The sequence below is a fragment of the Myotis myotis genome, unplaced genomic scaffold, assembly GCF_014108235.1.
Source record: "Myotis myotis isolate mMyoMyo1 unplaced genomic scaffold, mMyoMyo1.p scaffold_m19_p_1, whole genome shotgun sequence".
NCBI classification, from domain to species: domain Eukaryota; kingdom Metazoa; phylum Chordata; class Mammalia; order Chiroptera; family Vespertilionidae; genus Myotis; species Myotis myotis.
Genome location: NW_023416313.1, coordinates 62,667,103 through 62,692,802, shown reverse-complemented (window position 1 = coordinate 62,692,802; position 25,700 = coordinate 62,667,103). Strand labels below are relative to the sequence as shown.

Below are 25,700 nucleotides of genomic sequence, written 5' to 3'. Positions count from 1 at the left end.
GTGTAACTAAACCACACAAAATTCTATGGAAATGCTTTTACACTTCTATGCAATTTTAATAATTTACACAAGGGGATTCTACTTGTAATATTCACAAAAAAATTAAATTAGCATATTTTTATTTTACTTTTAGTAAACTAAGATTCTGTCAATGATCATTCCATGTTAAATGGAAATAGCTAAATAAATAACAGCATTAATCTTTTCATATTAGACCCAGACTTTGATTTTTTAAAAAGTATACTCACATTAAGAAATGAGAATGAGATATATACATCAAAAGGTCAGTAGCATTATTTAGAATAATATGAATTGATACATAAGCACACAGGAACTAAAAGCCATAAGGCTCTTGCTGCTGTAGGATTACTATTTTCTAAATAAAAGTAGCTCAAAAATATTTCAAATGGTTCACACTTTAAATAGAAAATGACACTATTAACATTGAATCTAAGAAAAGTTTAGAAAAGAATGATAAGAAAAACACTTTGCATTTTTAGATTAAAATGGGATTGATGGCTATGGAGAATGGCCTTTTTTTTCCCATATGAGGCTGGAAGGGAATTATTGGGAAGCTGCTCTCTGGGCTATGACACTGCAGTCATGACAAAATAATTTTGAGTTCAAACCAAGCTCAGTTTCTCTCCTCTATACTCCTGTATTGGTGATTATTAACATCCTCATCCGCTCAGTCCCTCAGGACAGCACTCAAAAATAATGTGAGACCTTGTTCTTTCACCTGCACTCACTCCATCACTGAGTTGATGAATGCAAACTTCTTCATCTCTCTCTTAAGCAAATTATCCTCTTCATTCCCATTGGCCATGATTGGCACAGCCCTCACCAGTACACATCTAGAGTTGGAGTATCATCCCATATACTAAATGGTTTCAGTTTTGATTCCAAGTCAGGGCACACACCTAGGTTGCAGGTTGATCCCCAGTGAGGTCTCATACAGGAGACAACCTATGGATGTTTCTCTCTCCCCCTCTCCCTCCTTCTCTCTCTCTCTCTCTCTCTCCCTCCCTCCCTCCCTCCCTCCCTCCAACCCTCCCTCCCTCCCTCCCACTCACTAAAATCAATTTATAAAAAGAAAAAACATATCCTCAGGTAAGAATATAAAAAAAGACAATAGATAAGTGCTGGGGAGAGTGTAGTGAACTTGTGCACTGTTGGTGGAAATGTAAATTGTGCAATCACAATGAAAAACAGTATGGAAGGTTCTCAAAGGATTAAAATAGAACTATAGTATGATCCAGTAATTCCACTTCTGGGTATAAATCTGGGACTTGGAATCAGGAACTCAAAGAGATATCTGCGCCTCCATGTTCACTGCAGCATTATCCACAACAGCCAAAATAAAAAATAAAAACAAACAAACAAACTGTCTATCAAAGGATGAATGCATAAAGAATATTCCATTATTCAGCCACGAGAAACAAGGAGATTCTGCCCTTTGTGATAGCTTGGATGAACCTTGAGGGCAGTGTGCTAAGTGAAATAAGCCAGATAAGACAGAGAAGGGAAATATTCTATGATACCACTCATATGTGGAATCTAAAAAAAAGCTTACCTCAGAGAAACAGAGGGTAGAATAGTTACTAGGGGTTGGGGGTGGTGGAGGAATTGGAGAGATTAATCAAAAGGTAGAAACTTTCAGTTATAAGAAAGGTTCTAGTAATCTAGTATATGATATGGTGATTCTAGTTAATAATATGGTATTATATACTTGAAAGTTGCTAAGAGTATAGATCTTACATGTCCTCGCCACAAAACAATGTAATTGTTATGCGATGGGATGGAGGTGTTAGTGCTACCGTGGTAATAATTTTGTAATATGTAAATATATCAAATCACAATGCTGTAGACCTTAAAGTCCCACAGTGTTATATGACAGCTAGATCTCAATAAGGCTGGAAAAAGTAGGCTCTTCTCTGCCTCTGAGGTTGTTTTGTGGAAGCTTTTCTCCTCGTTCCTTCTGATTTATATGGATTAAAATTAACTATTCCACTGGAAAGTCAATCAAGGGCCACAGCATTAAGGTCCATCAGCTGCAAGGAGCTCTTTGCTCATCACTGCAGAATAGAATATCTTAGTTTAGAGTTGAAGTAAAAGATACCGTATTAAATGATCACAATATCAGTTGTTTGGATTAGCTTTATTATTAATTACTATAAGCACATAGTAACATCAATGCAAGGTCAAGAAAGTAATTAACTCCTCAAGGATACTTTATAGAAGAATTGTTCATACTTTCTTAGAACCCAAGGGTGCTATAGAAGCAATACTAGCAAACTATGAATTACAAAAGTGTAACGCGTTATCTTTTTTATATTTGTATTATGAAATATTAAAAACATGGATTATTCCGAACTTCCTCTGATGGTATTGATCCGATGGTTCTCTCTGCACGTTCCCTCCTCTCTCCTCTCTCACTTCAGCACCTAAAGGCACTCCCTGCCCTTGCTACAGGAGAAACAAAGGTTCCAGAACAAGGTTCTGAAGAGCAGAGAGAGCAGCTTGCTTGACGAATCCATCACAGAGCATCATGCTTGGACACAGAATTCTGGATTGTTCTCTCACTTGCCATTGAATAATCCTGGCATATTATAAACACTCTCCTCCCCTCCAAGAAATGTTGGGGACTGGGCCATCCTATGTGGTGGATGGGGTCTATAAAGGCAAACCTCCATCCCTAACCAAAGTGGAACTGAAAGGTACCAAGGGATTTTACTGTAAGGAGAGGCAACGGGTACACATATTAGTATCATTACTTACAATTCAATTATGAAGTTTCAGATGTATTTATGAAATCAACACTTGTGGAACCACCACTCAGCTTAGGACATAAGACACAATCAGTAATATTGACACCATGCAGCTCTCCTAGATCACATCATTTCCCCTTCTCACTTCTCTTCAAATGAACCCCAACCTAATCACTAACCATACTTTTGTGTTTATTTTTGTCGTGTGTGTCACAGTTTCTTTCTAAAAGTGAAATATTCAATTTCTTCCTGATGGTCTACAATATAGCATCAGCTGGGATTAAACAATGTAGATGCTCATTAAATAATGTATACTGATGGGAATGTCAAACCAGCACAGTGTATACATAATTACCTAATGTGTTTTAAAAGTACAGCCGGAATCTATATATTTTCTTGTAAACATCACCATGGCACACAGAAACAGCTAATCATGGGGGTCCTAGCTGTCAGCAGCAGTAACCTTGAAGGACATTCTTTTCCCAAAATAATATTCTTCCTTCTGTCCCTGCCTGTGTCTTTCACAGTATTATCCCTCTTTGTGACCTGGAAGCTTCAATCCTCTTATAGGTTCAGCAGCCAAGAGGAAATTTTATCTTCAGAATCTAAACAATATTTTGAGAAATTAAAAGTATATCTTCTCAGCAAACCTGTTTATATAAGCATTCAGAGGCTGAATTTCCGGTTTATGGATTATTGAAAACCCTTTGTGCCCTATTCCTTGCTTTCAGCCATTTCATTGCTGATTAGCATTGTCACTGAAGGGTGAATAAGAAAAATAAAAAGGAAGAATAAGAACACCCATTTTTGCTGTTTATTAACTGAACTCTTATGGAGAAATATGAAAGTACTGACCAGTTAGTCTTTGAACAATTACAATTTTCAATGCTTGTCTTATTCACAATTATACCTACATAATTAAAACTTGGTATTAATATGTTTTCCCAATAGCACTTATTCCACTTGGAAAGGAAACTAATGTTACTTGTTCTGTGAGATAATTTTCTGTGTTTGCTACAGTAAAAAACTGTCATTTTCACTGATGTTCTACACATCTAGAAGAAAGTACAGATTAGTAATATGAAATAGTAGCATACTATTAACTTCAAAAGAGGAAGAAAAAATAAAAACAAATGCATTTTCTCTATACCCAAGAAACCATGCTTAGAGGGATGAGGTGATATGTGGTAATAAATTTAGAAATGGTCTCATTACTTCTATTAATTACAGGATAACTGGATCTCAAAGCCACCTCCTTTACAGGGCCTTATAGCATAACTACTGGCACCTATAGAAAATAAAAAAGATGAAAAGAGGCAAATAGTAGAGACTTTCTCTTAGGTCTATGGCATGACTGTATTGTTTTTGTGCCCTATAGGTACAAGGTGAATGATTAACCATCAGAAACTTGAATAAAGAGATTTCTACTGTAAATGAAGACCTTCTGTAAGTGATCATCTTATCACATCATTTTTTCTGAAATATATTTTTGCTTTATGGCACCTTAAGGGCATCATAAAGGCGGCATTTATCGAATTATCATAATCCCCTTTGTCGTAATAAACCATAGCCTTTCAACTGTGAGTCCTGAATTGCTCTACCTTCAGCTTCTGATAAAACAGTATGAACTCAGGAGGCAGATATGCCTAAAAACATCTAAAGAATGGAAAACATGTATTATGTGTGTACTTTTGTATTCAACATAATAGGCACTCAATAAGCATTTGTTGATTTTTTTTTTAAAAAAATTACATGTCATGGTTTTCATCTATCTTAAAACTATATTTTTGCAAATGAGTATGAGGATATAGATTATGATTTCTTATCTTAAATATAATGAACTATCAAAAATGTCCCAAATCCAACTTGACTGCACCACCAAAGGACAGAAGAGTAATCCCTCTCAAATCTGTGCATGAGCCCATGCTAATGACATGTTAAATTTTTTAACAGTTTTATTAAGAAGACATTTATGATTTTCATAAAGTCCATGCCTCCTTTCAGTTTTGCTGAGAATTGCTGTATTTCTAAAAAGAAAATTCACTAGTTTCCTGTTGTCACCATTCATAGAATCTGCAAAGAACAGAAAAGATCCAACAATGAAGAGCAAGACAGTAATTGCCACTATAGCACTAGCGCAGTGTTGTCTGTTGTCAGATTGTGGAGACTATCAGAAGGAAGAATCCCTCTTCTAGATTTTAATTCACCCTAAACTGCATGCAACAGAGCACTAGAACTGACTCTCTCATCCTGCTTTAACTTCTAATAGATTACCTGTTCTTTGGTTTTTAAGGTAATCAGCCAATCTAAAATGAGCTGCCAGTGTGGTGTGTCATTTCAATGATGTCTAGGTTAAGTAAACTAAGCACTTCACCAATTTCAGGTGCCCATTCTAATTTAAATTTGGATTTAACTACGCTTAGCATTTCTTTCAAATGATTACATATCACCACCTAGAAAGTTATGAAACAGTAAATTTGAAATATTTTTTAATATTATGTATCTCATTAACTATGTTCTTATGTTCCAGCCATAACACAGTTTGCTTTTTTATCACTCATCATTATGCCCAAACCACAGGACTCCTATCCCCTCACTGTTCATGTAGTCCATGTTTACACATCAATTAATAAATGTAACCAAGCAGAAACAACCATGTGACATTCATATTACATTGTTCCCATAAGACAAAATGTTTTCTTAGAGGAGAAAACACTGGAAATATCTCTCTCTCTCTCTCTCTCTCTCTCTCTCTCTCTCTCTCTCTCACACACACACACACACACACACACACACACAAATATAATTCACTGACATCTAGCATTCTTATTTCAATACAAATCCTATTTTAGTGTCAAAATCAATGTAATATACATAACTTATGTGTTACTAATAGACCAATGAAATAATTAAGATTCATTTTTAGGAGGCTGAATTCTTAGATTAGAAAATTTAGAACATTTTCCTTTCCTCATTTTCACCTATGACTAAAGATCTGACAGCTATGGTATAGCACAAATAGAAGTGAAAGTTCCATAAAAGGAAATATTTAAATGTGTCGCTGAAAATTAATATCTTATGAATTTCTTTCATCTATTTAATTTCTATGTGGCAATGATATGCATTGCCTTGTGAAATAACTATTGCTTTTTAAAAAAAAAAATTGTTCCAAAGTGATTTTTTAGTAAATCAAATGCATACTAGCAGTGAAACCTATAATCAATTCAAATGTGTCTATTTATTGCTACAAGAGGATTTTATGCTATTTTAATGCTGCTACATAGGAATACTGTAAGTTCTTAAAATTAGTACATTAAATAACATATTGACTCTATTTGTAATGGCATATCAATACTCTTTAAAGTATAATCCACTTGTAATTTCAGGTAAGACATTTTTATCTAAGTCTGAGTGCTAATCTGGGAAATGAAATAAAGCAAAATGCAGAACAACTAATAGAGTCTGTTTCAGAAAGGACATCTAAGCTTTCTCTGGTTAATTCTACTGGCATCGGCCTGTATCACTTGATCCAAGGTTACAAAGACAAACAACAGTGCTATCCAATCACTTGCTGTCCAAACTAAGGAATCAAATATGTTTACATAAAGAGAAATACTTTGTTTTAAATCCTATTTTTGAAAAATTCTTATGATTGAACTTTTTAAAAATTATCATATATATTCCAGCACTCACCTTTTTAAAAAATATATATATATTATTTTTTTTAACCTTTATTGTTGAAAGTATTAGATATGTCCCCTTTTTTTACCCCACTGACCCCCTCCAGCCTGCCCCTGACCCCAGCCCCAGGCCTTCATCACCTATTGTCTGTGTCAGTTATGCACATATGCATACAAGTTCTTTGGTTGATTATCTCCCACCCACCCACCCTTCCCATCCTTCCCTCCAAGATTCCACACTTTCAAAATCCTCCCTTTACCTCAAATCCCATCCCCCACTCCTTTGTTTTCCCTTATTGCAAACCTTATAGAGTTCCTCATGTCCCATTGTATATTTGAATCCTCCCCAATCAGTATTTTGTCTGTTCTAATCCACGGAAACCACTTTTTATCAGAGTTACCTTGGTCCTCAACATTTTCAAATGCAGTAGTCAAGTCTCAATTTTCATTCACAGAATTTAACAGGTGTCTCATTTGCTGCTTCTTGATACTTTACTCACTTAGTTTCCAGAACAACACACCCTCTGCTTTTCTTTCTAACTCACAGGTCATTCAATTTGCTCTTTTCCTGGATCTTCTCCCTCTACATTTTGGACTGTCCCATAGCATAGTCCTGGAGTTCTCTCTACACAGTTATTCCCTAAATAGGCTACCTCCCCCGTTTCTTTAAAGACTATGTCTATAATGATGAATTCCAAATATACAGCTTGAATCCATAAATTCCAGACTCACAGAATCAAATGCCAACTTAAATTCTCACATTTGATGTGTAATAGGAATATCCAATTTAACAAATTCAAATTTTGATGTCTATCTGAAGCTTGCCCATTGCCCACGTTTCCAATTTTAGTTAATAGTAACACATTTCACCCATTTAGTTCAGGTAAAATACCTTAGAACCCTCTTTACTTCCTCTGGATTTCTCCCAGCTGAATCATCATTCAGAAAAATCCTCTTTCTTCTACCTTCAGAAGATATCTACAATCTGACAACTACTCAGTTAAGCTACAAACTAGTCCAATTCACTATTGTCAAGCTAAAATTCATACAGTATGTCTTCTCCACCCAGTCCGCCCAAGCAGAGAAGGTTACCTTTCTAAAATACAAACTATGAAACGTGGGGTATGGGGTGCAGACTTTTCTTCCCGTGGGTTCTTGTCCTCATGAAGTTTGAAGAATAAACTCGTAGACAAAAAGGCTTATTTAATAAGCCTATATACCCGGACAACTTAAATACCTTACCATAACTACCATAGTCCCTACAGGACCTTCCCTAGTTGCCTCTCAGACCTCATTTCCTTCTCCTACCTGCTTTACTCATTACGCTATAGCCACAGTGACTTCCAAGGTGTTCCTGAGTGTCTTGTCTCAGGGCCATTGCCTCTGTTATGCCTTTTTCCTGAAATCCTATTCATCAGATAACCACATGACTGATTTCCTTTCTTTGAGTTATGTCTCTGCTCCAATGGCCATATCTTGAGAGAGGTCTTACTGAAATGAGTTTTAGGGACAAAATAGGTAGGTTTAGGGAGTCTTAGAGATAAGGAGGGTCCATGGGAGAGGAACACATAGATGGAGACTTGAAGACACCAGGGTGCCTATCTTACTTGTACAGAGGATAGAGATATACCACAGGCTGATGGAAACATTTCTGGTCTGAGCAATTAAAACAGCCATAAACCATGGACAGACAGGGGTATCTCTGACCTGAGCAATTAAAGTGACCATAAGTTAGACCAAAAGTAGCCCGGACCTGCGTAGCTGGGAGAGCTATAAGATAAGGCTTTCCCTGACAGCACAACTGGTAGAAAACTATAAGATAATCAAAAGTGATTTCAATCAGCAAGATAAGGGGAGAGAAAGTGGGGGACACCATGTGGACTTTGAGCTTTGAAATTAATACCATGTATCAGAATAACCAATGAGGAAAGCGGGGGTGGTCGTCCCAAATTAAGCAAAGGAACCAATAAAAAAAAAAGGTCGGATTCAAACAAAGAACTGCAGCATATATAAACTGGAGACAAAGGGACAAGAGGGAGGGGATTTTTTTTTATTTTCCCATTAGAGAGAGAGAACAGGCTTTTCCCACTGTGTGGGGCTCCCCATGGAGTCCCCTTTGGGGACACTCCTGCCCAGATGGAGTTTGTATCTGTTTCCAATAAAATTCTAAATTTTTTATTAAATAAGCCTTTTTGTCTATGAGTTTATTCTTCAAACTTCAGGAGGACAAGAACCCACGGGAAGAAAAGTCTGCACCCCATACCCCACGTTTCATTACCAGATCACCCTATTCAAAACAGCAACTTCATTCACCTGCCAGTCCCTCATTTTTCTTCATAGATTTATCATTACCTGAAATTATAACATTATTGTTTTCTTATTTCTCCTTTGCCCGCCCGATGAGAATGTAAACTCCGTAAACTAAAAGAAGAGAGGTTATTTGTTCAACATTCCAGGGCCTAAAAGCAGTACTTCACAGAGAAGAGATTCAGAATAAGTGTTTGTTGAATGAAAAAACCTGCTCCCAATTAGCACACTTAGTACATGTTGGCAGTAGTGCTTACCTTACCCGCAGTTTCAGGAACATTAACATCTGGAATTATGACTTTAATAATGAAGCAAACACCTTATTTATGTGCTCAGAGCAATGACATATGATTATTTCTAGAAGTTATTTGAATTATTAGGGAGTGAAAGAAGTATAAAAATTATTTTAATAAAATTAATTACTTGATCTTTTTCATGAATAAAATATTTTCAAATAAGAAACTTGACTCAGAGTGATTTAAAATTTCTAACACACACAGGCAGGTGCTTAGCTTCTTGTACTTGCCTCTGAGTTTCCCTCTATTCACCTGGGGAAGATTTCAAGAGGTCAACCCAGCCTCAGCTGCACATGAATAACCACTAGGTAAGCAACAATAAGGTGAAAGAACACCTCAGGAAGGAATCCAAAACTTGGAAGATCTTTGACAAAATATTGAATGTTTCTTTTACATTCTAGTGATACCAAACATATGTGGATATTCCTGGTGTGCATCCAGTTTGTAAATGCCAAACATTACAGTGGTCTGTGGTGGTTGGAGCATAAGACTACTAATTTCTCCAATCAGCCTTAATAAGTATTTCACTGTACTGTAAGAGTAGCACTGAATATAACACATTAGTATTAATGCTAGACACAAGAGAAACAAAATCTAAAAAAAAAAAAAAAAAAAAAAAAATCCACCTCTCTCAATCCACACTACTTGTACTTATCTAGAATATCTGATGAATAAATGTTATGCATAATTGCCGGGAGCCGGTCCATCCTTGCTGTTTCAAGGGACCTGGTGTATATGGCATACTGTTCTTAATATGTTTGCTCACCTTCTTGGCACTATGTGTTTTAACCAAGGTCTCTGAGAAAGGTTGTTTCCCCAGGTAGGGATTTTCCCCTGAAGTTAGGGAGGGAATAAAACCTCTTAACTAAGTGCCAGATGGGTAATTAATCACTTTAACTACGAACACTCATGCTTAAGCTACATAATCTTTACTCCCTGGAATGGAGATAAGAAACGCCATAACCTTTGTAATAGAGATTGATAGGATTGGAATCAACTGGTATAAATACAGATGTAAGAAGACAGAAGGAAGAGAGACAGAACCTAGGCACAGAACCTACACAGAACGTTCTCTAGAGACAGAAGAACTTCGCTGGAGAGAACATGGCAAAAGTTCCTGGACAGAAACTGGCCTCAGAACCTAGAGACAGAACCTAGCGAGAGAACATGGCAAAAGATCCTGGACTGAACCTGACTACAGAAATTGGCAAGAGAACCTGACTAGAACCTGGTGACTGAACCTGGCTGGAGAACCTGGACAGAACCTGGCTGGAGAACCTAGCAAGAGAACATGGACACAGAACCTGGCTGGAGATCCTAAGCAGAACCTCTCTGGAGATCCAGACCAGAACTTGGCTGGAGATCCTGGCTGGAGATCCTGGCTAGGCTGCTGATCAACTGAATGCTGTCTCTGTGTCATTCCTTCTTCGCCGACTCCGTCCACACCTTTGGGGACCCCTGGACCTGCTGGGGTTGGACCCCGGCACATAATTCTTGTTCATACCCTAAAAATCTTCATTTAAGGCAGTGGTTCTCAACCTTCCTAATGCTGCAACCCTTTAATACAGTTCCTCATGTTGTGGTGACCCCCAATTTCATTGTTACAAATTGAACATAATTAAAGCATAGTGATTAATCACAAAAAAACAATGTGTAATTATATATGTGTTTTCTGATGGTCTTAGGCAACCCCGGTGAAAGGGTCGTTTGACCCCCCAAAAGGGTCGTGACCCACACGTTGAGAACCGCTGATTTAAGGGGTCCTTAATTTGTGTGATTAAGGTTTTATTCTCCACCTATTTCCCCTAATATAGTTGTGTTTTAATTCACTCTACACCTAGCTATTAAGACAGTTATATGAACCACACAACTGTATCTCTTCTACAAATTCCTGAAATATAGTATTTTATTTATTCCTCAAATATATTATTTTAGTATTTTTTTCTTATCCTTTAGCTATCCATCTGATCAGTTGATTTTGTTCTGAGCTTTCAATAACACATTATCCCAACAGTTTATTAATTAATATTGGCACAGGGCAAAGTCTAACATAATATGACTAACTGTTCCTTCATTTAACCTATTATTGCATGTGATTTTTGTTGATGTTAAAACTAATTTATCAGATTAAAGTTGACTAAGTTTCATCCTCTTATAATGGGATGTACTAGAAGAAAAATTTTGCCTCTTTAGAGAAATTCAATAAACAAAAAAATTAATAAGTGATAACAGACATTGGTTGTATATTACCATACAAACCAGATGGTTGTGGTACATGTGTGGCGATTGATACAATACATGAAACAATAACTATCAGTCCAAAATTATCTGAAGACATATATGATCATTGACAAAATTCAATAATGACAGTATTTTTACATATATCTGTATTTGTGTTCACATATGTTTATTCATAGCTCCGTGTGTATGGGATTCATGTTACAAACATCAATCAGTTCTGAACTCCAAATGTTCCATAGGAAAGCAGAACCACTGCAGTGAAGAAATTGCTTAACAAACTCACTCACTAATGTCTGTTTACACCAGCATCGTTATGCATTTTTACAAACTTCTTAGTGTCTTAGACTTTTCAACAGAGAAGGAGTATTAGTTTAAGAATATATTTTGTTGTTGAAAATTTTGTTATTTTCAAATTTGTGAAAATTTACATCACTAGGTCTAGGAAGCTCATCTATCTACAGAATAGAGGGTGTTGATAAATCCTAAAATTAAATTCTGACAAGAATAAGAGACAGGATATGATATTTCCTCTTCAGGTTTGAAAATAAAAACCACCTGTACTTTACAGCATCACAAACCTCATTAAATGGCATTTTTCCCCTGAGGATTTAATATATATTTCATGTGATTTTCAAATAGGACAACAAAGGAACAGCTCAGAATGCAGTGACACCTAATGGCAAAGCTATCTTTGTAGGCCATAAATGTATTTTCTAATAAATGTATTTGTAGTAAAAATCTAAGTATTCCAACTCACCAATATGCAGCCTATAATCTGAAATATCATGAGGATTCACTAGCAATGCCAAATACTGGACTTTTTTAAACTAAAAGAATATGTGCAAGTAAAAAATTCTGCATGAAAAAGTGTGGTTTTGAAATTACAATATTCCTTTGAGATAAAATTACAGTATGATAAATTTAGCTTTAGAGATTAGAATTAAATGTAACACATCTTCAATTACTTTTAAGAATTTCAACTGGTTGTTACGGTTGGATAAGTTGAAAGTTAATCACCTTGATTTTTATTCATATTTTAATTGAAATTTATAGGAGGTATTTACTGAACGTACATTTGGAGTAGAAAGCAAAGGTCCTTAGTGTACTGACTTATTAGTCATGTCATAGTTGATAGCATTGAATAATAACATTGTCTAAGTTAATGCACATCTAAACTGTGCTCAAATAACTATTTTAATGACACAGAATAAAGGTAAAGTATAAACTTATTTTAAATTCAGAAACTACTTCTTAATACATTCTAAGGTTATACTATGTATTACCCATAATTCAAAGAGCAATGAACTCTTATAAATAATAAGAGGACAGTTTAAATCATTGAGATATCTTTTACAGTGGGAAGAGTCCTTGATGATCTGGGGGCTATCATTAAACAATGCAAATCACAGTGGAAATGCTTTTACATTCTGTATTTGATAGAACAGTCCTCAATAGCAACAGAATAAAAGCTGATGGGTTAAATCTACCCTCTATTTGTGTTTTATAATGCATTGACACATTTTACTCAACCACCAATTTTGTACTTTAATTTGCACTCTCCCATGATGAAAATACTCTGAACTGTGTAAGGCTTCTCAAATGTCATCGTTGATGATTATGGTCTTGGAGGATAAAGCATCAATGGCTTATGAGAAAAGCATGAGTAAATGCTTGGTTCCTAGTTCCTGCTGGCATAAGGTATTTTACCATGACTGCCAACAACAGAAGCATGCCAGTCACTTTTGTAATAAATGAGTAAGTACTCAGTGTCAGTGTTTCCTTGCAGAGGTATATAACTGAGGATAGCTCATTTCGACCAGTTCTGCGAGCACAAGACCCAGATAAAGACATGAGCATACATTAAGCCGTTAAAGCATGAGATCCTCCATATTAGATTATGAAGCAAAGCACAAACTGTGCAGTTGGCTGGAAATGCCACCTAATCCCTGCTTAATTAAAGCAGGGCTCTAAACTCCTGTTGTGTTAAGGGAGTCAAGAGTGTGGGACGACTGATGTATGAAGAAAATAGCACTCGGCGTGGCTAATCTCAAAGACTTTGGAGCTTTCTAGCGACATAAATCAGAGCGACTTCTGAATAGCCTCATAAAACACAGTATCATTGCCATTCCACTCACGACGTTCTGGTTCTTCCTACAGCATGCAGATCATTAGGAAACTTCTAAGCAATCAAGTAATGTGGGTCTGATGAAATTACTCAGTCAATGCACAGCCTTAAAGTAGAAGCATAATTTCAAAATCGCATAGTTTTTAATGTGTCAAAAGACCTTTCTTTGGGGAGGGGGATGAAGAAGATCACAATGGAGGTGATTCATTTCTACATACTGTGTCTGTGTATCTAGAATATTCAGATGTTAAACAGTATATAATTATCAATTTTTAAAAAATGTTTTAACAGAAACACAAAGTAATTATATTATGCATTTTGACGGCAATAAATACATTTCCATTTCAATCATTAACTTAACCGTTAGAATATACCTCATCATTGTAGTGAATTAATGTGTTTAATACAACATGTTAGAGTTTAAAATATGTAACTGACTATATTAATCTACCTGCATGAATAGTAGAAAACAAAGAGAAAGAAAGAAGAATGGAGAGAGTTTTCATACATATATTTTGGTTCAATACCAAAAGGATTCAATATTTAAAGAACCTTTTATAATGGAATACTACTAGGCCATCAAAAAGAAGGAAATCTTACCTTTTGCAACAGCATGGATGGATCTGGAGAGTATTATGCTAAGTGGAATATATTAACCTCTGAAGTGCACACAAATTAGTCTTGAAAAAGACAAGTAGCATATGATCTCACTTATATGTGGAATCTAATGAACAACATTAACAAACAAAAAAGAAACAGACTCATAGGTACAGAGTCAGAGAGGAAGGGGTTTGAGGGATGGGTGAAAAAGGTAAAGGGATTAAGCAAAAAAAAAAAAAAAAGTTAAAAACACAGACAACAGTAGTTACCAGAAAAAAAGGGGGGTGAGGGGAGATAGAGTAAAAAAGGGCTAAATGGTGATGGAAGGAGACTTAACTTAGGATGATGAACACACAATACAATATACAGATGATGTATTATAGAATTGTACACCTGAAACCTATAGAATTTTATTAACCAATACATTCAATTGAATTAAAAAGAAAACTAAAAGTATAAACTCGCTGAGACCAAGGTGATGTCTTACACTAAATCTATATGCCCCACACTGAAGTATGTGTAAAAGGTGTTCAATAAGTACATACAGGATGGTGACAATATTGGCAAACAAAAGGAACCTATTGCAGCAGTGTCTTTTATCTTGCCATCTTGTCTGAACTACACATTACAGCTACTTTCTGCTTAAACACATCACATGAGGCTGTGGAAACCTTTCATTTCTGCACATCTCCTTATATCTCTCAAGTTGAAACATTCTTTCCCTCCTGTTTCATCGCTTTCATCCCTTTAGTCCTGAAATAATATATTTACCATATGCATATTTCTCAGATTAAATATCAAAGCATATTTCTCAGATTGAATATCATATGAAAGCAGTCACCTCTTAAACATAATTCTCTTTTCCTAGCCAACCAAGCAAGTAAACTGATCCAATGAATAGTAACAGGTGCTTTAAAATTTTAATATATGGGCATTTAGTTTTGAATTTATTATCGTCAGCCTGAGGCAGGGGGGGAAGGGGGAGACAATTTTAACCTCTGAAGTGTACACAAATTAGTCTTACTTCTGTCATTTTTTTTAAATTTAGGAGGTAACATTTTCACTATATCATAAAAGATATGGAGCATTTGAAACAATCATCAATTTGCTAGCTTCGTGGCATTATTAGGTAGTCTATAAAAGAAGCTAATCCTCTTGTCTAATGTACTAATTGCATTCAAGTCAAATTAATTGTCTAAGAAGTAACGATTTCTTTTAGTAGGACCTGCACAGTTCATGCAAACAACCAGCTTTCTAAAGAAATCTGTAATTTGTACACAGTTACTTTTTTGGTCTAGTTATAAATAAGTAAGCCATGTCACACTGACAGACAACAGAATGGAAAGGAAGAAAAAAAATACAACAGTTGTGTTCTATTTTGAAACAAATAGCCCAGACTGCATTTCAAAATAGTATTCATCTGGTAAAGGATAGCAAGAGCTGTAGGTGTTTGCAAATAGTGTATTTATTGTGTAGACCACGGCGTAAGCAATAAAATAAGCATGTATCCCCAAGCCTTCCCTCCTGAGCGATAAAGAGCATAAGGCAGAAACCCCTAATCATAAAATTGAATGCAAAAGTACAACATATATCTACATTCTTGTTGCAGTCATTTACACTGGACATAAATGTAAGTCATTTATTTAAGAGGAGCCCAGTTCATTTCTGAACTCCATCAGAACATTACTGAACCCCTCCAGAAGACCATAATTTCTCCCTGAAAAGTTCAGAACCCACAGGCTCTGTTAGCCCCCAAGCAAAAGGTGATCTAACAGGCAAGCTATCTAGTGTTTCATTTACTTAATGCCTAAGTGCAAGGTTTTCTGAATTCTGACCTCATTACTCCTTGCACAGAGACATATGGTTCTATTGATATAAATAATAGAGAATGGCAGACATGTTTACAAAGACAATGTCTGAGACCCAGAGAGAGGGAGCCCCCCGGAGCTGAGGGGCTGGCCTGTTGGGCACGCACATGATGGAAGACCCTGGCGTGGGCAGGCACAACCGCCACCTGCAGCAGGTTAGGCTTACAGGAGCGAGAGAGAGGGAGGGAGCGGGAGAGAAAAGGAGGGAGAGAGGGAGAGAGAGAAGGAGGTGGAGGGAGGAGCGCGAGAGTGTGTGTGTTGCGCGGGGGAGGGGCAGGGGGACTGAAAGGGGAGATGCTGCGACCCATCTGTCTCCTCAATTTGCAGAACATCACGCCGTGTGGACAGATAAAAGTCCTGTGCCCAGAAATATGCCCCAAGAGGGGCCTCTCTTCAGCCCGATCAGGGAATCTCGCTGACCCGCAGATGCGAATTTCCGAAAAGGAAATTGCATTAACGCCGAAAAGGCTGCACGGGCTCGTCTCCGCTCAGCTCTCGCGGATTAGCAAGTGAGAAGAGTTGGAGCCTGGCGCCGCGAGCGCCGTGCATGATAATGACGCGGAGCCCCCGCCCGCCCCGGTCCGCCCGGGCCAGTCCGGTCGCCAATAGGTGGGGCCGCGAGCATCTCCCCCGCGGCTCGGGTCCTTCTCCCGGAGTCCCGCCGCCCCGCGTCGCCCGAGCGCCCCCGCTCTAGGCCTTGCGCGGTAACTGAGAGCAGCCGGCGAGGCGAGGCAGGTGTCGGCGAGGCGGCCCACGGAGGTGCCCGGCGCGCCTCTGCTCCCCGAGCGCCGCGGGGCCGGTCTCACCGCGCGCCAGGCCCGGAGATCGCCAGCGAGGCGCGTGGCTCCGGGTCCCCGCTCCACCGCCCCCGGCCCCTCCCGCCGCGGTGGCGGCCCCTCTGCGCGAGCACCGCAAAGCCAGGAGGACGCGGAGGGGACCGGGAGGCTGCGGGCGCCTCCAGCAGCCCGTCCCCGGCGCGAGGCGCTGCGGCGAAGGCAGCGGCTCACGTTGCAAAACCACCTGTTCGAGCCGAAGGGAGCGCCCCCCGCCTCCCACCCCAGTTCGCTTCGCCTCACAGATGCTACCTCTTCGGTGCCCTCCAAGATCATCTTTAAAAAAATAGAGCCAGTGTGTCTCCGGGGGAGAATATGGGAAACTGAGTCAGCCCATTCAACTTCCCTTCCCTGTGCGCTGAAAACCCCGCACGCCCCGGCACACACGCACCCCGGGGCGAACTCGAGACCCCCGCGCGTGCAGCCCGCACTCCGCGATGCACCGCCAGCCACCAGCACCCGCCGCGGGCGCGCATCACGCACACCCGGCCGGGGACTGAGCAAGTGGAGGGCAGGGTGCGTGGACGCGGCGGCGAACCGCAGGCGCCGCCGAGCAGCCCCACGCAGGGCGCAGAGGGGGCCGCCCGGGGGAAACACGGGCGACCCGACGCGGTCAAAAGTAGCCGCGGGCAGCACCTGCCCTCGCTTACCGATGTGGATGATCGAATCCGCATTCCCGGCGTCCCAGGTTCGAGACCACCACACGGACAACACCAAGACCAAGGGGAAAACTTCCATCTCCTCCGCTGCTGGCTTTCTTGGACGGCGGCTCTTCTTTCCAGATGATTTCAACACGCACAGTCCAGAGAGTTTGAGGTCACGATGGAGTTGAGCACAGCTTTTTCTCTTCCCCCCGAAATTCCTCCTGCCAGAGCGAAGCCTTGACTCGCCGAGGATGGCAGGGCGAATAAGAGGAAGAGCTCAGCCTGAGGAATCCTCCTTCGCAGAGCCGTGTCACTTGGAAGGGAATGTTGGCATCGCCAGAGTTGTTTGCAGTTTGGCTTTAAAAAAAAAAAAAAAATGTATCCAGCCCCGGCTGCACTGGGGCAGGGGGAGAGGCTGGAGCTCAGACCTTGCCCATCGCTGCGCCCGGGCCCGGGTCTGGCGTCCCGGCTCCGCAGCAACTTCCAACAGACCCACCCCCCTCACGCCGGATGTCCCCCTCCCCCTCCCCCTCCCCGACCAAAAAGCACAGCCCCCCTCCGGCCCGAACGGCCCCGCAGAGAATCACTTGTCTTCGTTGCCAAAATAAAATCTAAATGGGAAGGAGAGATTAGGAGATTCCGAGCGGAGCTGCCAGGTTCCAAGCAGGGATGGGGGGTTCGGGGGTTGCGGGGGGGAGCCTCTCCAAGAGGGGTAGAAAAAGTGAACTTCAAGGTAATGCAGATAGTAATGCAGAGAAAATCCGTTTCCAGCGCGAGGCGGGGAGCGGAGCTCGGCGAGGCGGGCCCGGGAGGCAGGATCGCTCGGGCGCGGTTGGCGGGGGAGTTGCGCTGGGCGCGCGCAGCCGGGCAGGGCGGGCGGGCGGGCGGGCGGAGGGAAGCCGCCGCGGCTGCAGGATGCTTTCGGAGCGGTTCGCCTGGCGGGATGCGGAGAGCGAGGGAAGAGCGAGCTGGGCAGCTTCGGCAGCAGCCCCACGTTGCCTGGAAATGGATCACCTAGAGAACCAGCGAGCCTGCGAGAGAGCGGTGCTGTCAGGCGGAGAGAGGGGGAAACCGAGAGAGGAAGAGCTTCTCTCTAATAACCACCTCCTCCCCCTATCTGCAATACAAGGCAGAAACAAAATAGTGCTCTCATTTCCCTTGGAATCTTCAGCCGGGACTGAAAAAAGGGCAGGACTCGGAGAGAAAAGACGTTGAAGCCTTTAAAAAAAAAAAAAAAGAAGAAGAAGAAAAGAAAAAAACAAGGTTAAAGGCAACCTAAAAAGCCACCCCACTTCTATAACCTTGCTATTGCTATTCTCCAACAGGTATCAGACTTTTTCTAGTCATTGCCTGGAATTAGTCACATTAGTTTAAAAACAAATTAGGGACACCTGGTCACTAAGGGAGCTGAGACCTAGAAAGCTTTTAATGAGATTTCAATTATAAAGTTATAAAAAGGAGAGGGCGTGCTAATTGCCTTTTATACAATGTGGGGTTTGTGGGGGTTTTTTGGGGTTTTTTTTTTTTCTGTCTCCAGTGTATTTTTTAGGAATTCAGGATAGAAAAAAGGATAAAAAAGATCTTGAAATAAAAGATATAATAAATAAAACTGAAATACATGCTTCAGGGAAGCATTTGATCAAAATATTACATTTAGTAGCTTGGTAACAGATTAGTTATACAAATTAAGAATAAGGAAATTGGTTGTTTCTCCCTCGAAAGAGCTGAGAAAGAAAGTACTGAATGACAGCATCCCAGTCCTGGAATGAAAGAATTTTCTGTAAATTTGTTCCTTAAAATAAAATCCTGAGGATTGTGACTTGCCTTCTTCTAAAGATGAACATATCCAGTCTGGCTTCATTTCAGACTGCTAACACAACCCAGAGACTAGTTGAGACCAGGCATTATTATTATTATTTCAGTTATGCTTGGAATCCCTTGGGAATATTGCTACTTGGGATGTATGGTTGTCAAACTGCTCAAACCACCTTTCAGAGCTCCCCTTACCCTCAACCTTGGCAAGCCTCTTTTCTTCTGGCTCTCTGACTTGAGTCCTTCTCTCAGTCTAGTCTGGTGAATTGAGCTATTGTTTCTCCAAACACAATTGAGTGTTCTTTTCTCTCTGACATGCTTCTTTCATTCATCCCCTGCATTATTTCCCTGCACATCCCAGTAAATGTTGTGCCTCCATATTGTTATTTATGTTAATAGTTAGGTTGGAAGGCATTTATTCATCTTCCCAATCACTCTCCTCCAACACTTCAAGACTTAGTTCAAATTCCTTTTGCCCATGAAGTTGCACACAATGTTGTAACGTGACATAAACCCATCCTCTGCTGTGCTCTCCTAGTATATTCTACCCTCGTATTAGCCTTTTGATAGACCTCATCCTGAATTAGCTATCAAGGCCTCTACAGTGAGGACCATAGCTATTCACATTTTATTCGCTGTGGCATTTACATAGAGTCCCTTTGTTGACTGGAATTTCATTGTTGACTTGAAATGCAACACTTCCTTCTGAATTTGTCATAAAGCAGTGCTTCCAAGAAGACATCACTGATTACTACCTCTCAATTTTGATCATTTCTTTATCTCTTTTTGTCATTAGTACACCTGGACTCAATATTGATTGTATTCACATTGTTGTTGGTGTCGTTTTACTTTTCAAAGGGTTCTATTGCAATGTCATGGATTATATTTTGTTGGTACAGATAATGAATCTTTGAAAGAATGGATATATCTCCCCATAGCTTGCTTCTATTATATTATTCACAAGCGCATTTTCAAAACTGATGAGTCACTCTGTGCTCTATCAAGAAAAAATATGAAGTAATTATTAACATGGAAAGAACACTATAATATCTTAGAGTCAGAGAACTAGGAAGAACTTCAAAGCATTAGCTGATCCAGTCATGGCATAACAAATGTCATTCCTGGAGCTAGCTAAATATAGTCCATTCAGACTATTTTCTCTCTTGGAAATCTGTTCTAGTATATTACAAGCAAAACATTTTCATTATTCCCAAATCTTCCCATTTAGTGGTTCTCAAAGGTGGCTTCACTTTGGAATAACCTGAGAAACTTTTCACAAAAATCACTTCAAATTAATTTAATCAAAATACTGGGTTTCGGGACCTGGCCAATATGTTTTACATGACTCTAATGTGAAGCTATAATTCAGAACCACTGTTGCAATACTCAAACATGTAAATGAATCGGAGTGACACATCACAAAATACCTTAAGGCATCATGAACCATGAGATACAGCTTTCCAAAAGTAACACAAGAGAGTTAATGCAAAATTAAAGCATAACAGTGGCTTATTGATTTGCAATTTAAGAATATCAATCAATCATTTCAATGCCCAAATAATATATGTACCCAATGTGAGCTAATTAATACTTTTTGTACGGAATATACGTTTAGACACATTTTAACAAATTATGTGTTAACTATATTTTCTACTATTCTAGAAAATTGCATCTTGTGATATAATATTAGTTAACTACAAAGCTTTTATAAATTTTATTGATTTTTTACAGAGAGGAAGGGAGAGGGATAGAGAGTTAGAAACATCGATCAGCTGCCTCCTGCACACCTCCTACTGGGGATGTGCCCACAACCAAGGTACATGTCCTTGACCGGAATCAAACCTGGGACCTTTCAGTCCGCAGGCTGATGCTAGTCTATCCACTGAGCCTAACCGGTTAGGGCTAGTTAGCTACAAAGCTTTTAATGTGTAAGTTAGATGTTCAGTTCCAGAGGGAAAAGAATAGCAAGTTTATTGGATGCACTTTCATGGAGGCGTTTTTATGAAGGCTATCTTATTAGTCTAATTAAAGCTGCTTAGCTGTAGTTCAAACATTATCACATGGAAATGGTTGCTGAATCTGGCTCGCTGCAATGAACTTCAGAACTTTTTGACAGTCTAACATTTTGGGAAAAACAGCCTTCATTCATTAAAGTTTCACATCCAATGATTAATTTTTTGAAATTAAAATGTAAGTGAACCAGGATTCATGAATTTATTGCTCCTATGTGAAAACTATCACTTCATTCAGGCATCAGTTATGATATGAGCATCAATAATTTGAAGAAATGGTAGATAATCTGAGAAGTTTTAAGACACAAAACATAATGATTAATTTTACAGAAAAAAAAATTTGGGGGAAATGTTAATTTGGATTTTTGAAGGGACATACACATGCAGGCTCTTTTAATCATGTACAATGTACTTTGTATAAAGAAACAATCTAATGGAAATCCTTGGAACATATACTTCTTTCACTTTCACTTTTAAAAAACCAGAAATACTAATGTCTGAACTTTAAATATCATCTTCTCACTGAATATTATAAAAGTCATAAGTCAACTTATATTAGTTAATTTTAAAGGATTCTTCAGTAATATTCAATGATTCAGAGATTTACTTTCAGTATAGAAATCAGTTAATTTATGAGAGCCCATATGAAAATTAGGGGAGAAAGTTAGCTTTGAAAAGAATATAGGGGGGAAATAGAATCGAATGTACCTAACACAGTACTTTTAATTCACTATACAACAGGTCCTGCAACAATGTGGTTTTGTGTAACATTTTTTCATTATAACATTGATGAGGGGGCTGGGGGGTGGGAAATCAGTTCCAGACATGTCCATGTCCAAGTGGGTATTCTCCAGGTTCTCTGGTTTCCTCCCATATCCCAAAGATGTACACGTTGTGTGAATTGACATATCTAAATTGTCCCAGTGTGAATGAGTGTGGGTATGACTAACCTGCCAGAATAGACTCTTGTCACCCTCAACCCTGAACTAGAATAAGCAATTTGGAAAATAATTTTGTATCTTACTTGTTTTTATTATTCTTTCTTAAATGTATTATAGCTCACATTTTTTTCAAAGTTTAATATTAGTTTTTAGGATCTTATTTAGAAGTTTGGAGATGTTTTTGTGACCAGAAATATGCCATAGGAACTAAACTTTGGTTATATCAAGTAGCCCATGGCAAAATCGGTTTCCTTATATGTCATTTCTTAAAATCCCAGTTTCCAAAACCTATTGACAAAGTTAAGTGAGGACTTGGGGTAATAGAATCATTAGTATCATAAATATGGTTAGCCACTCAAAAGATTATAAGTACATTACAACTTGAACATGAATATGAAAGGAAACTATAAGAGGACAATGACTGACCACATATATATGCAGACAATAACAAATTATGGCTGTAAAATTATAATTGAGATGTGCATTTGCAAAAGTTAAAAAAATATAAATTATTTTTCTTTTAGGGACTAAAAGAACACATTTTATACTTAGCATATCACAGGAAGTAAGAAAAAACTGGTACTTCAGGGCCTCTCTTATGTAATGTCTGGTTTTCTAGAAAACAATGGGAAACTGAGTCTCAAAAGTTGTACTGATCTTTGTTCAAAGATTGGAACTTAGAAAACACATTTTTTACTTTTATATATGCTTCAAGAAAATTATTAAATCACATATCCCTATGTAACATTCACATTGGGTATAGCCTGTCCTTTTTAATTTTTTTTTTTTCTGGGTCAACCTTGCACTGACTCACCACTTTCTACTCTATCAAACTATTTTAACTGTGACAATAGTGAAAATCTTTTCAGATAGGTGGCATCTTCCTTCCTTCCTTATTTCTTCCCTTCCACATTACTCCTAAATCCTTCCTTCCTTTCAAAGCTTTTCCTAAATCTCTGAGGCTGCAGATATCATGCTTTCTTCTAACCAAATACAAATTCTAACCAAATTCTGCAACTATATTGATTTTGTTTAATTATGAGTACTTTACCAAGTTCATCTATTATTAGAATTAATGCAAGTGAAAACTTTGAAATTCAAAGTGTTTTCACGGTACATACATTAGCCACGATACTGAACTTTGGGGATCAAAATTTCAGTATATATATATATATATATATATATATATATATATATATATATATATATAATTTTCTTCATATTTTTGTTCAGACCTTTTATCTCCTCTGCCTGGATGTTCATATGGAATTTTAGGGAGAATATTAGTAAATATCAAGCAATTGGTAAATGGAGGTAAGATCATTTCTTGTAACCCAACAGGGACACTTTGTTGAGATGGGCCCCTCACTACGTTATATCCTGTCCCCACAAGATGGCAGCCATGCTTGATGTAGATTTAATCAGCTTACTTTTTAAATATCTCAATACTTAAAAGTTTACCAGAGTATTATTATCCCACATGAATCCAATGACTATATTTAAGCAAACAATATTTTAAGTGATTTATTTTAGGCAACTTTATTTTCTGAAGTTTTATTTCTTCTGAAACTTTCACGTAGGAATAATAACTACCTATTATCACAGTCTTACATGATTTGCTTTATTCACATCACTGAATCCATCAGTTACTTAGAAATTAAGAATTACTAGAACAATCTTTAATAATATGCCACTCAATCCTATGGTAAAGGGTAATTTGAACACTGGGACATTATTATGTGATTCAAATTTTTAATTTAAATTTTACAGTTTCAAAAGTGAGGTTAATTTAACTATTCTATGTTTCTCAAGTGAAAGTATTTTATATATCTTGAGTGAAAGAATTGCACTTTGCCATGGAATGTTAAAATGATCTAACAATTATGGGATTGATTCTTCTAGCATGGCATTATCACTTAAGGCAAATGTGTGACAGGTCAAAAGCAAAAAGAAATGCATGATGCCAAATATAGTGAATTTCAGTTATAACTTAACCATTAAAGATCAGTTTTTATTATCTTCCTGTGATTAACAATTTTAATTCTGGAACTAACCCTTTCTTTTGAAATACCATCTGTAGGCACATGAGTAACTCAGATACAAAGTGCGCTTATGTAATATGCTCCAGATAGCAAACTATGCATTTTAGTTGAAGAGATATTTTATAACAGCAGATATCATGGGGGAAGTTTAAATAGAGAGAAAAAAAATCATTTACATAAATACACATATTGGCTTTAGAGGAGTTTTCAAAGTAGTAATAAAACTATAAGCATTTAATTTCACTTCTTACTAGGTAGGGTAAATAATCAGTACAGTCCCAAATATAGTAAATTATTTATTTCTCATTGGTCCTGCAAGTTGGTGTTTAACTTTTTATGAATAAATGAATGAAAAGATAAAATGAAAAATGTTAAATATTGTGGAATATTACTCATGCAGTATAGGGCAAGAGCATCTTGACTCACTTTAAAATAGAACACTGAGGTATCAAGTGATCTGTTTATGAGATCAAGTGTTTGGTGTAGAATAAATAGAAGATGTTTTACAAGAGTTCTTTGGACAATGACAATAAAACTTATCTCAGCATTAGAAGTCCAATATTAATTTTTGCACAAATTTAACTTGACATATTTCCACTATGGTTTATTTTACTTAAGATAATGCAGAGGGGGAAACCTAAAATTTATATTAAATCTGATAGAATTTATCTAGAGTTTGCTAATAAAATTATATTGTCAACACTTTGTTTCATATTTTCTGTTAAGCTTTGCTGCTATATCATATTTTAAAAATTCCATCAAGATAGAGTTGAACTATAAAGAATCAGATACCACAACATCAAAGTTGTAAAAATATGATACAATTTTAAAATTTTCAAATGCCTAAGCTGTTGGAAATTTCTGAATTAGCATTTCCTACTTGAGTACTACAGATTACTTTGTTCTAGAAAGAAAGATTTAGTGGCCACATCAGATTGCAAAATGCTACATAGATTTTTCTTCTCTTAGAAACTAATAGTACCATTAACATAATAAAAACATGGAGAATTCCCCTAGGAAACAAATTATTAAACTGTATTTAACCCAAAACATCTTAAATTTATATAATCATCAGTTCCCTTTTTTATAAACAAAACAAGCACCCTTTGTTATACTGTTACAATCCATTTTCTATTTCCCCAAAATAAAAACTTTTTGTTGTTTCCACCCAGCTTTTCTTTATGGATGTTGATATTAGCCAAATTGCAAATCAGTAGGCCAGTATACCATATCTGGGAAGAGATTCCATTTTGTGCTGTAAATAGGAATTTCTTATATCTGTTTTGCACTTCTATGATGAAGGAAAATGTATCATTCAGACATAAACAAAGTAAACTAAGTTCCAAAGAGTGGCAAATATTTGATCTGAAAATACATATAATGGAAAAATACCTTAAAAGAAACAAACTTCCAAAACTCACTCAAATATTAGGTCACCTACATAGCTCATATCTATTACAAGAAGTTGAATTACTAATTTGACCTCCTCACAAAGAAAAACTCAGAAGCAGATGATGAATTATACCAAAGA

At 37.9% G+C, this 25,700-nt stretch overlaps 1 protein-coding gene across 1 annotated transcript in view; it reads right to left on the bottom strand.

Moving 5' to 3' along the window:
* Nucleotides 1–17,626, bottom strand: part of GRID2 (glutamate ionotropic receptor delta type subunit 2) — a 1,375,820-nt gene extending 1,358,194 nt beyond the window's left edge. Inside the window, exon 1 of the mRNA XM_036339775.1 lies at nt 17,369–17,626. Within this exon, the coding sequence (XP_036195668.1) occupies nt 17,369–17,456 (88 nt within the window). The 5' untranslated portion in view covers nt 17,457–17,626. The remainder of the gene's footprint in view (nt 1–17,368) is intronic.
* Between the last annotated feature and the right edge of the window lie 8,074 nt (nt 17,627–25,700).